The sequence below is a fragment of the Watersipora subatra genome, chromosome 6, assembly GCF_963576615.1.
Source record: "Watersipora subatra chromosome 6, tzWatSuba1.1, whole genome shotgun sequence".
NCBI lineage: Eukaryota > Metazoa > Bryozoa > Gymnolaemata > Cheilostomatida > Watersiporidae > Watersipora > Watersipora subatra.
The window spans coordinates 21909324-21922508 of record NC_088713.1 but is presented as its reverse complement, the minus strand read 5'-3'; the positions used below and the strand labels follow the sequence as shown (position 1 = coordinate 21922508).

The window sequence follows — 13185 nt, the reverse complement described above, 5'->3', positions numbered from 1 at the left end:
CAACATAGGTGAGGAACCTTTTTGCTTTAGTCAGGACGTAATCACAAAGTGTGGTATTTCCCAATTACAGCGATAGGATTCATTGCAGCCAATCACGAGCAAGATAACAAAGATGGGAAACAAAAACGCAGTGTAATATTTCTATTTACTAGCATCACGAAAGTGATTTAAACGGTGACCCCAGTGGCTTATCGGTATTTAGCCTATCCTCCATCATCTGTGGCGAGTGCCACTTCAGTACGACTGGCTACATTGATAGTGATAGAAGAAAGATACTTCTTACTCAGAGAACTGAATCACTAATGATAATTAAAAAAAAGGTTGATTTTTCAAAAAGAAAAATGAGCTCGAAAAGCGCAATTTTATCGCAAGCTAGTGTTGTTATCGCACTTTTTTGAGCTCAGTTTTCTCAGCGTTCAGCCTATTTAAACATCATGTAACAAGCTATGAGTAATTTTAAATAGTTTATATACCTTGCATAAAAGACTGAGATTATTTTACAGGCTGGGTTTAGATAATAATGGGTTTTAAGACACCCATCTCTATTATTCTAAATCGGACTGAACATCCCTAACTTCCGTTCCTGAAAAAGCTAGGTTTCGTCACATATTTATGGGTGGAGCTTGTTATGCCGACTGTGTTGTTGTTTTCGAGATGGATATTAAAACGCTTTAAAAAAACCTTAATAACTTTGAAGGTTAGTCGACCAATCTTTATTTTGAGTACAAAATCGAAATCAGCGTGTCTGAATTACCTAGAAAAATATGATAAAAGTTGTACCTGTCAGTTTGGTTTAACATATTGTTTTGTTACTATTTTTAATGATAATGATTTTTACCAGGAGGTGATTGCATTAGATAATTACTACGATATTTTTACATGCCAGTGTTGGCATGCAATGAGAAAGTGGAATTTATTATAATTTTTATTCTTAAATTTTAAAACAAGTTTTAGATTGGTAATCAGTTTTGCTAAATTTTCAAATGTTTAATATTAGCAACACGCTGAATTGTAGACAGCATGAGAAACTAAATTCTTAAAAAATCAGTAGCTAGTTATACACTCCTTGAGGAAAAAAGCTACTAAAATTTTATCATTGAACATCTTTTAAACTTGCTCCCTATTTATGAAATGGAAGAAAATATATATAGATAACATACAATGCAACTACTAGCGAGCATATATTATGATTAACTAAAGAACTAATTGTCGCGTAGGTTGTATTGAATAAATGCATAGTTTTCTGCAAAGAATCCTTTCAAAGAAAGAAAACACTCGCCAATGCCAAAATGTTAGGATGACAAGTAACAGTGTATGCAGCAAATCACCTGAATGAGTCGTTAACATAGGCTTTCACTCTGTGTGTTCCCAGACCAAGATCCACAAACTTCTTATTTCCCCACATAGAGAAATACTGGTTCAAAGCTTCATAGAGGCTCTCATAGAGGTCATCAAGGTTGAGAAGGATCACAGGCCTTCCCATGTCCATGCACATCTTGATTCGGTAGACGTTGTGACACACCTAGAAGCATGGTACATAAAATTCTAAGGCAGCACTATAGAAATCCTCAAATAATAATAGTTACAACTTCAAGTATTGGATAATTCCTAGCGCCTTATTGCGTGTGGAATAACTAATTTTAGCATTGGTGCATTCTATAAGATACCTTAACCACAAATGTCATGAGAAATTGAAAACAAAATTTTAGGTTCACAGTTGCTGCTTATACACCAGAATTTATGAAGTATGCTGTCAGGTATAACTAGCACTGAACCTGAGTATAGGAGATGTCATCACTGAATCTGCTACCAAATACAACCTCAGGCTGTACGTCTTGTCCGGAAAACTCATCAAGGATCACATTGAGGACACTCAGGTTTTCTGTTAGTATCAGCAGGTAACGACTGTCGGCCCTGAATGTATATTATGTGTAAGTACATGCAATTATGATAGACATATTTACAAGAAATAGATATCCTTAAGTAGCCATTTACAAAACAGCTAAGTTTGCAATGATAAAGTTGAACCATATTAACATTGAAACAAGTGATAACGTTGAACTATATCGACAGTCAGTCAAACGAAACACTTCAACCTATAGTAAAGTACAAAGTTATAAACTGTTACTGAGGTACCTAAAAAGGACTGACTCAGTCTGTTCTTCACACAAAATAAACAGATGGTGGGTAAACATATTTTTAAAACAATAATTTGTTAACAATGAATTGAAACCATAGATATATAAACCTTATATATCTATGTTTATATAGGTTTATATAGTTTTATCTAGGTTTATATGACTATGACAACATATCTTTCATTACAAATTATTTTAATTTCTAATTATGACTAAATATATCTATATTATATTCCTTATATACCAATGATTTATGGTTTATATAATTTAGTCATATAATGTAAGATTCATGAAAAACCAATTTTTCAATAGAAAATTAAAAAAGGGTATATATTCATGGTTTATGTATCTATTATATGGTTTATTATATGATCTATGGTTTATATATCTATGATTGAAACAGATTCAACTGGTTCTCAACTTGAACATCCAACAATGAAACAAGTAAAGCAAGGAATTAAAAAACCAGTCTTAGCAAAGCTAAACATAAAAATACCTGCACTTTGTTGATTTGAGATGATATAACCACATAATTACACCAAATTTCATTCTGAAGTTCTAAGAAAGTTTTAACTAGTAGTCTTTGTAGGCAACCTAGAAACAACATAGTAAACGCGTATCTATAGTAAACGCGTATCTATAGTAAACGCGTATCTATAGTAAACACGTATTTATAGTAAACACTTATCTATAGTAAACACATATCTATAGTAAACATGTATCTATAGTAAACATGTATCTATAGTAAACACGCATCTATAGTAAACACGTATCTATGGCAAACACTTATCTATAGTAAACACGTATCTATAGTAAACATTTATCTATAGTAAACGCGTATCTATAGTAAACGTATATCTATAGTAAACACGTATCTATAGTAAACACGTATCTATAGTAAACACGTATCTATAGTAAACACGTATCTATAGTAAACATTTATCTATAGTAAACGCGTATCTATAGTAAACGCGTATCTATAGTAAACGCATATCTATAGTAAACACGTATCTATAGTAAACACATATCTATAGTAAACATGTATCTATAGTAAACACGTAGCTATAGCAAACACGTATCTATAGTAAGCATGTATCTAACAATTCAAATGTTACAAGATGACCTGGAATATAAATGCTAACTGTTGGTACAAACTGAATTATATATAAACTCAAATTTTGGGCAGATTCCAGATTATTAGAAGAAACTGATGATTATTAGATGAAATAATTTAGGAGTTAACAAAGCATCAAACGCAAAAACTGAACTTATCAGCAACATACTGAATCCTATGAATTAACAAAACCTTTTGATGTCACAAACCCTTCGATATCTTGACTTTTTCTTCCTAGATGAAGTCGACTTGTAACTTCTTTAAAATTTTGGGTTAATCTAATCTTTGAAGATATTATTTGAAGGAATGTTGATACATACATATATATTGCTTATTGTAGTTCGTAACATACATGCTGTCGGTGCCAAACAGACCAGCTTTAATCAGCCCGATAGAGTCAGTTGCTGGCTTGTCATCATCCCTATTGTCAAGTTGCTCAAAGGTGGGGCAATGTCTCTTGAATATCTCCATTGGCTTAAACTCCTCATCATCTGGATCAAAGCCTCCAAAGTTCCTTTTGATGCTGTGTTCTAGTTGATTCTTGTTCAGTTTGCCTGTTTGTCGTGCAAAGCTGACCACCATCTTCATGAGACTGCAAAAGACATTTACCTCTTGATGAAAATGAAATCGTACTTACAAACTCAAAGGAGAGCAAGGTTTTTCCTCTTGGAAAAAAAGTTCCTGAAAAAATCATTGTACTGTGAAGCTAAGAATGTAGATCACGTTGCAGACCTGTAAAAGTCCCGAAGTCCAAAGAATTCTGTCAGGTCGCGGCCTTCAGGTTTCTTAGCTTTGCAAATCTCTTGGAATGATTTAGCAAGATTTCCGATGAACTGCTCAGCATTACCACATGTCTCCGAAGATGATCGGCAGATTTCCCTGAATAATGGTTCAGCTTGTTGTAAACACATCCAAGCATCAATGAATTGCTACCGCGCTTAGCGTGCATTAGTCATAATGAATGAAAGGGGATCTAAAAGCAAAATTATGTCAAAAGTTTAAGCTTGTACCAACCAACTGAAAAACAGTAAGTTTATCTAATACCGGGCAATGACTTCCAGCTCATTATCATCAGGTGAGCCAATCTGTATGAAAATTCCACGGTTCATCTTAGCAGGATCAAGAGCCCAGTTAGATATGCCTATGAAAGCGCATTTCATGTGTGGGGCAGGCTCTTCATTTCCGATGCAGCCATCTTCTAGCAGAGGGTGTAATGCCTATTAAATGTTCACCAGTTAAGTAAGAGTTCAGAAAAACAAATGCTGTTATAATAATACACATGAAACTTGAACAAGCATAAGCTTTTCTGGCAATAACTGGCAATTGTATAACTTGTGTCCATCGTAATGAAGTATCTGCTACAGATTCCTAAGCATCAATTGTGCCACATTGCATAGCAGCAGTTTATTTAAAAGGTTTACTGCACAATTATTTCTTGCTGGGATATAATAAATGCTCAGGAAAACCTAATATTTAACAATATATATATTGTTATATAACAATATATATATTATTATATAACACATATATATAAATATATATATCTACAGAACTACTTAAATATATATATATTTAAGTAGTCATAACTTTTGAACCATGAGGCTTTAATGAGAAAAGCTTTAATACCGAACTAATCAGATACCCTAGGACACTTATGTATTCGCGGCATCTAATTTCGCATTTTCGCGGCAACATCCTCTCGCGAAAATTTCATGAGCGAAACTAAACTATCATAACGAATGAGCGAAAACGCGAAATTAAATGGCTTTGTTCATTGACATTCACAATAAAATCGTCATATTAGAAATGCAGACAATTTTCGTGTGTGGTTCGGCTCATTGGGCAATTTTTGCTAAACTCATTATAGCTAATACACCGACTGAGCAGCATGGCAAAACAAATTAAGATAATAAGTTTTTTTGGAAAAACCTAGACAAATAAGAAAAATGATGATATTAGTTTAGTCATTGAATTTGTAACTGATGAGGATGACAGTCTGGTAGGGAAAGTCATAAAAGTGAATAATAATTATTGTGGTGATGGATTTTATTACCAACCCAAAGCAATAACAACCCGGAGCCATGGCCACCGCGTGCTATAAATACTTGAATTCTAATATTGGTACCACATCAGTCACTGCGGCAGGGACCTTGACGTCATTGATAGTCCAGGAGACAAATGGCAGCAAGCGATCAAATTGCATTATTGATCTCGCCTACACATTTCTACCTTCGGTTCACAAATACAAACTACCGTACTTTTCGGACTATTAGCCGCTACTTTTTTCTGATGAATTGAGCCATGCAGTTTATATAAATGTGCGGCTAATCTGTGGCTTTATCTTTCACCGCTAAGGCGCACTAACGGGAATCTCCAATTAGTGCGCTTCTAGCGGTGAAAGAAAGTGCGAAACAATGCCTCACGGTGCTGTCCCGTTAGGCACTAAGTTAAAAAGCGTTGGATAATACGAAACGGTGCCGTTCTGCACTGTTCCGTTTTAAATGGCAATGTTGCTGCCACGTTAAAAAGCGCAGTCCTTAGTTCTGCGGCCTATACTAAGGTGCGGCTTATGTATTGTTTTATTATCGTTTTTTGGAAAATAAAGCAGATGCAGCTTATATAGAGGTGCGGTTTATAGTCCGAAAAGTATGGTAGTCCCAAATGGAAAAATATTTCGTACCAGTGAACTGGACCTGAGGAATCTAATGATGTTTGTTCCACCGCATTTATTTTCACATCACTATATTTTCGCACTCATCAGAGCTGCGAAATTAAGTTGCAGCGAAATTTTACTCTGTATGCTACTCACGAAACTAAATACTAGCGAAATATAAGTGTCCTAGGGTACAGCAAAAAGACAACTAAAAAGATACAGCAGCTTCAAAATCTAATTGTGAGCATGGTGCCAGAAGAATGGTCTACACGCTTTATTATATAATTTGCATTCATAATCTGATAACAAGCCACCTTGAGAGGCATATTAGTGGAGTCCTCAGCCAATCCAACTTCATCAAGAACGACGACTGATACAAACTTATCCAAATCTTGACGATCCTGAAAGGACGCACACTCTTTGAATACGTTGACGATTCCTAATGGGGTGGCATGACGACTGCATTGAAAGGATACCACATAAGTCTACAACAAACATAGGTACTAATAAAACACAAAAGTGTTCATTATTATGTGTTATTAATTATTTGTTGTTCCCATCTTTATTCCCAAACATAAATATATATTTATAATATATTTATATATCTTCACTTTATTACGCAAACATAAATTCTTTACCAGTAGATTCATGTCTGGTTAAGATTCAAAATATCCCATCAAATAATGCATATAATGCAGCCAAATCAGATTAGGCGCAGTTTCTGGAACCAATTTAACAAAAAATGACTGAATTACATATCCCCGGGTTTCACGAAATAATGTATTGCTTTGCTTCTAAAATTGATACACATAAATTGTTTGTTTTCAAAATCTAGTCTTATACAGAGTACAGTGCACCCTCGAGATACGAATACCCTGATATACGATTTTTTCACCTTACGAAGTCAAACATTGTGATATCTTCACCTTGCTATACGAATTTTATTTCACCATACGAATTTGAGAAAAGTTTCGCCCGAGTTAAAATTTTGCCGTCGGTGTGCTCATAACACACGTCGAAATAAAAAAGACACCGAAATATAGTTTGCCGAAAACATTCTTAGAACGTTTAGAAGAGACACGATGATCGACTTCTCTCATGTCCGCGTGGAAAATTTCGTGTAAAATACACAAGCGAGAGCAAATATTCATTTGTAGCGTTATTATAGCTTTTACTATAAACTTTTAAGTCAGCATACGTATATAACTACAACTATCTACATTTAATTCGTTATCTATGGAATCTGAGACCGATACAAACGTTACAAAATGGAGGAAGAATTATTTCTATGTCAACAAAGTTGGATGTCGTAAATAAGAAGAAGGGACCCGTATTATTAACATTGTTAAGGAATATGATCGCAACCAATCAGCATTTGAAATTATTATTAAAATAAGAACTCCATTAAAGCAAGCACAAGAAAGAGCTTCCGACTGAAGATTTGAATGAGCTAGGTCATGCACGCGATCAGCATTCAAAAGGAGCAACCATTTAGTAAAGGCGAGGATGTAGAAGATACAGAAAATCTCACATTCGCAGAAACATTTCCAGTGTTTAATTTACTGATGTGGACTGGTACATTAAAACAATGCATGTATAATATATATTATTCATCTCTTGTGTGGCATGTTTTTCATATTTTATTCATTTAATTTGTTTCCTTTTGATTTTATGTTATATTTTCTTGTTTAGCCATGTCTTTGCATATGGGCTTGTTACCTTCTACGTGAATACAATTCAACGTATGTATGTATGTATGTATGTATGTATGTATGTATGTATGTATGTATGTATGTATGTATGTATGTATGTAACTCATATAACTAGCTACTCAAGATAGTTGATGCATCCACATTACTTTCTGAAACTTGCTAAAGCCCTGTCTCCCCATAGGGTATAAATTCGTACAAACTTTGTATGTATGGTTACATTGATTCTTGTGCACATTTCATACAAGACAAACTACTGTACCACATTCTCTGGATCCTTTTACAAGCGCTAGCTAGCATTTTTCTGCATTGCACCATCAAATTTTTCGTAGAAAAAGAAAAATTGGACGGGAATGGACAACTTCTTTTAGCCTGCTAAAAATTCCAATTCATTACGTTTTAAATTTATTTACAAGTGTACAGCACCATAATTAGCATTGATACGTTTTTGCCTCCTTTCTGCTTTACCCGCTACACGTACCAGCTGAAGCCACGTTACTCCAAAGGTATGTACGTCAAGTATAGAAAATATATTTTTATTTTTCTTTTCAGTAGCCATTAAATGGTAAAGTGTGCGAGAGGCCGCTTTCCATAACCGCATCGCTCAGCCTCATTGATTTAGGTTGAAAAAGGTTTCAACCAGATAGGCTAAAGTTGATAGTGAAAGTGAAGATAGGAACTGCTGAAGGATAAAATTTCGTGATAAAAATTTGAAATTCAGTAAAATAGTTCAAAATACATACTAAAACTTAGTTTTAAGTGTAGGCTTAGCAAGCTAAACTTACTTGAAGTGAATTCAAAGTTTATGTTATGCGTACCTTTTGAAGGCAAGAACTCCTTACCGTACGTACTACATTTGGTACACACATTATAATTTTGCGTTTTATTGCAGATCATAACCATTAAAATACACTAAATACAATACAGTTACTGTAGGTAACTATAATTACTAAAGTCAACATACTATTTTGTTGCTAATTGTCAATATGTACACATTTTTATAAAAAAAAATTGACGATTTTTCCAGGGGGTGTTTGCATTGTATAATTACAATGGTCTCTATACCCCAATATACGCTTTTTTCACCATACGATGCCAACCCTGGAACGAATTAACATCGTATCTCGAGGGTGCACTGTATTATTTTCAAATAATAAAAAATGAAATGTTCAGAATTTAGCCTCCATAATCTAGAAATATAATTTTACTATATATTTAATATTGGGTTTAAATATTTGAAAACAGGTCAAAATGAGAAATAAATTGATATATAATTTATGGCAATTGACTAAATTTGCCATGAGTAACAATGTACTAAATAAAAATTTTCGCTTTCCAACAAGGGAGTACAGTTTATTTCGTACAAAAACTGCAATAAAAAACATATAGCAGGCATTACAGGATAGAAACTGATAATAGCTCATGCTACTTGCATTCTTCATAGTCCTGAACAGATCTCTCTTTGAAGCATCTCCTTTCATGGCATCCACAACCATTGACTTAGAGAGTGACTTGGAACTGCCAGGCTTTCCAATAACAAAGAGAGGAATCCTTGTCTCTATGCAGACTATCATCATGAAGACATTTTCTTTGAGTGCTTTGTTCTTGGCTATGTTCTTGTGTTGCTCTGGGTCAACAACCTCATTGGCGAACAGGTCCTGGCACCTGTCAACAGAGGTAAATTAGATTAAAAAGCGAAAAAGCGTTCGGACCCATTCTGTAACATATTTGTAGCCTTTTTATGGCAACAGCTGATCTACAATTTTATGCTGAATATCAGGTTTCACGAAATATTTAATTATGTTCCAGTACAAAAATGAATTGGGTAGCGAAAGAGTCAAACAAACTTCTCATGACTATACAACTATTTGTTGCTGGAAATACAAATATTATTGGAAATATAAATATTACAACTAACTAAAATAAAAAATCGAAGGTACCAGGAGTTCCTAAACCCCAAGGTCAAGGTAGTTCAATCAAAGTCGGTAATGACCCTCTTTCTTTGGCTTGATATTACGAGTAAAACGTAACCCACCAGATTTATAATATTATTTTATACTATGCAATTTAATATACATGTAATTCATTGCAATATAATATAGTATAACTTGATTTAATATAACAAAATAAGCTCTTGGTTGAAATCTTTTGATAGGACATCACAAAAGGGAGTCAGGTTAACAGAGTGACAGCGCTCGAGTTGGATGGAGATGTAGGCAAAATAACATACAGTGTCCAGTGTCAGCAGACGCCATGCGATTGCATGCTTGATATAGATTCTCAAGATGGCCTACCACACGCAGTTTGGGCATAGATGTTGGCAAGACCTCCACTTGTCCAATCAGAGGTGAGTTTTTTCAATCTTGATTTTCAATTAAATTAAGAAACATTTCATCAAAATCAGTTGGATAATTCTAAGCGAAATTTGACAGCTGGTCATGTGATCACAGAGGATCGATCACAGCACATTAGACTGCAAAGGTAGTAGTATATATAAAAATGTTTTTCTAAAATAGTAATCAAACAAATGTTTAATTCGTTTAATTCCACTACAGTAAAAATATACTTCGTTCATGAATTACTCATTAGACACTAAGTAATGTTGCAAAAACTGCTAGGTATGAATAGAACTTATAAGCAAGCAGCAATGTTTAAATGTCCAAATATAACTTTCAAAGATTCATAAGAGATGAATTGCTAAAGTTAGCTATTTAAAATATAGTTGCCTATAACTACATAACTATAAATATATAATAATATGCATAAATAAGCCTTATTATATTAACTAGTGCGCTGGCAGTCCTGCGCAGTGTGAGATCATCAGGCATAATAACTATGTGCACAATTATTCTGAGATGTTGCAAGGTTGCAAAATGGTGCAGTGGTAGTGCTATTAGCTTTGAATCCAAATTCGATTCCTGAATACAGTGATACAATCTTTTTTCCTAACATTCTTAGAGTAGCTTCGGACAGAGCTCTGATTATGAAGACGATTAAACCACTAGAGAAGCTAAATTGAGACAGACTTTAATAGATGTAAACATGTGGAAAAGATTATCAAACTAGTAAATTTTAAACTAGTGTGATCTGGAACAAGTTGCCATGAATGGTCAGTTACCTAGGATTGATGCCGCATCAGTAAATAATGTTCTGAATGTTTGCAGCCATTTTTGAATAAAACTGAAAAACACCTTTATGCGAATCCACGACACGAATTTGGAGTTGTGCGCATTCTGAGTAACTGCGCGATAAGAAATTCAATGGACATTCGCATGTCGTGGATTAACGCAGATGCTGTGCTAAAAGGAATAAGAATATCTATGCCAGAGGTCATGGCGGTGCATTCGGAACTGTTCAAATCGACATATGAACTACTGAAATTTGGAAAATGTTTAAAATGGAATAGCTTACGTGAAATTTTGTGCGATGCATCATCCGCAAGTGCCTGTCCATCATGAAAGATGCATGAAAAATTGGGTGAAAATTGGTTAGAAACAAACCTCGTTTGACTAGCGGATTTTTGCCATTTCCATCATGCGAATTATGCAAACTTGCGGATCATGCAATTTAGTGACAGAAGACATTGTGTGCAAAGTAAACTTTAGTTATGAAGTGTACACGTCGAAGAAATTACCAATTACTCATCTAGTTAGTTTCTTACATGCTAACTTGCTGAGACAAGCATTCAGTTCCATCCACAATGTAGCTTCCCATCAATTGACGGATTTTTCCACTGATAGTTTTCATGTAGGCTGTTCTAGTAGAAGGTTCTAGTCTGGCCAAATAGGAAACCCCAACTGCGAGCAGGATACTTCTTACCACATCAGTGGGCTAAATCAAAGAATAAAATACATAACTGATATAGTGAGTAAAATAGCTGAAAAGTTATTAATTTCGTTCAATTCGAATAGGTAGGTAGTCAATTTGCTAAATAATAAATTGATGGTCAACTGCATTCCAAAAAACTTAAAAATTTAACTTCTGATCTGTCCGGTTTTTGTTCTCACGAAAAGAGCATGCACACGCAAGAAAGTGCATGGTTGACAATAGTACTCTATGCCAGTAATAAGTCTGTAATTGAATGGACATGCGTGAAGATTGGTGCCTTTTCACTCGTCACATACAACTTTACATGCAGTGTATTTGCACTAATAGTACCCAATCCCCCCCTCCCTTCCTCTAGTTAGAGTAAGATGTTGAGTAGAATGGACTGAGAATTGCGTATTAATTTAAAGAACCTTTAAATTAAAAATTTTATAATTGGGCGGCATGTTATTATGGCCTGCATATAGTGAGCGATTCAAAACATCTCTTTGAGATGTCATATTCCCACAATACCAAAACTATAACACTACTATCATAAATACAGCAGAATTTAAGCCTACTACCATAATTAGGCACGTATTTCATAATCATTTCTAACTCTCACAATGATGGCCAACATTTATCAAAAACCAAGCATTTTATTTTCTTCGCAGTGATTGAAAATAAAAGCCATGCCATACCTTGTGATACGTGGGAAGCGCATCACCATTTCCTTCTGCTATAGTTAAAATAGGGTCTGGCTCCAACAGTTTGTCCATTGCAGGAAAGAGTTGTCTCCTCTTAGTGTAGAACCAGCTGGCTACATCAAGGAACCTTTGGATGTCCCTAAGACTCACGAAGCTGCACTCATCCTGCAAAGACACGTGCTAATGAATCATGAGTTGGGTTTCCAAACAAACTGTGGATGCTAATATAAAAACTTAAATATATTTATAATTTATAAGATAATAAAAATAATGATTAAAAATAATGAGCCAACTCTCCAAAAAGTTCTACTGAAATTTTCATTGGCTAATTTTAAACCGACAGACCAAAATAGAATCATGCAATGGTTATAATATTTGATCAAAGAAATGTTCACAAAATAGATACATGTATATATGTTCAAACAAATGTTCACAAAATAGAGCATATGAGTAGTATATCTTTCATCCGAAAATGTTGAAACCAAATGAAGCCCTAATGTTGTGTTCTAACAATGGGTATTCTGACCATTTATCAAACTACTACACTGCATTAAAATTCGCTGATAGATCTCTGAGCACTAGAAGAACTGTCTATACATTTCTTGAAATAACAGGAAATTGCATGGGTGCATTTTTCAGCATTGCTTGAGTAATTTATCAAAGCGAGGTAAGATGTCAGCTTAGCTACTGCAAGCAGAGACTGTGCATGTTTTAAGAGCATTGTTGTACAAAGAGTGGCTCTGTGATCTTAGCTGGAAATGTCTGAGTCCAGTGACAAGAGAACCACAGCAACTGGAGACATGACAAGTTACAGAGAGCAATTTAACCCTAAGAATTGAACACTAAGCTGTTGTTTCCAGGTCTGGTGTTCTAGTTTAAATTTAGGAAGGAATTGTAAGAGGAATTTATATAAAATAAGCCTCTTCAAACTATTGATGTTCAGACCTAATCTTTGCATGGTACATTTCATTTAGCAAAGTTTTGGCTTAGCTATTATAACTCTGTTTTGAGTTAGATAGACAAATATTAACTTTATTACCACCATCAATGGCATTTAGAA

The 13185-nt window shown here is 34.5% G+C and overlaps 1 protein-coding gene across 1 annotated transcript in view; it reads right to left on the bottom strand.

Moving 5' to 3' along the window:
* LOC137398120 (E3 ubiquitin-protein ligase rnf213-alpha-like) overlaps positions 1-13185 on the bottom strand; it is an 89106-nt gene that overhangs the window by 64997 nt on the left and 10924 nt on the right. Inside the window, exons 7-17 of the mRNA XM_068084229.1 lie at positions 12120-12290; positions 11594-11616; positions 11276-11425; positions 9048-9279; positions 6220-6390; positions 4297-4469; positions 3985-4131; positions 3601-3844; positions 3478-3482; positions 1776-1914; positions 1329-1522 (exon numbers count right to left, since the gene is read on the bottom strand). Of these exons, the coding sequence (XP_067940330.1) occupies positions 1329-1522; positions 1776-1914; positions 3478-3482; positions 3601-3844; positions 3985-4131; positions 4297-4469; positions 6220-6390; positions 9048-9279; positions 11276-11425; positions 11594-11616; positions 12120-12290 (1649 nt within the window). The remainder of the gene's footprint in view (positions 1-1328; positions 1523-1775; positions 1915-3477; positions 3483-3600; positions 3845-3984; positions 4132-4296; positions 4470-6219; positions 6391-9047; positions 9280-11275; positions 11426-11593; positions 11617-12119; positions 12291-13185) is intronic.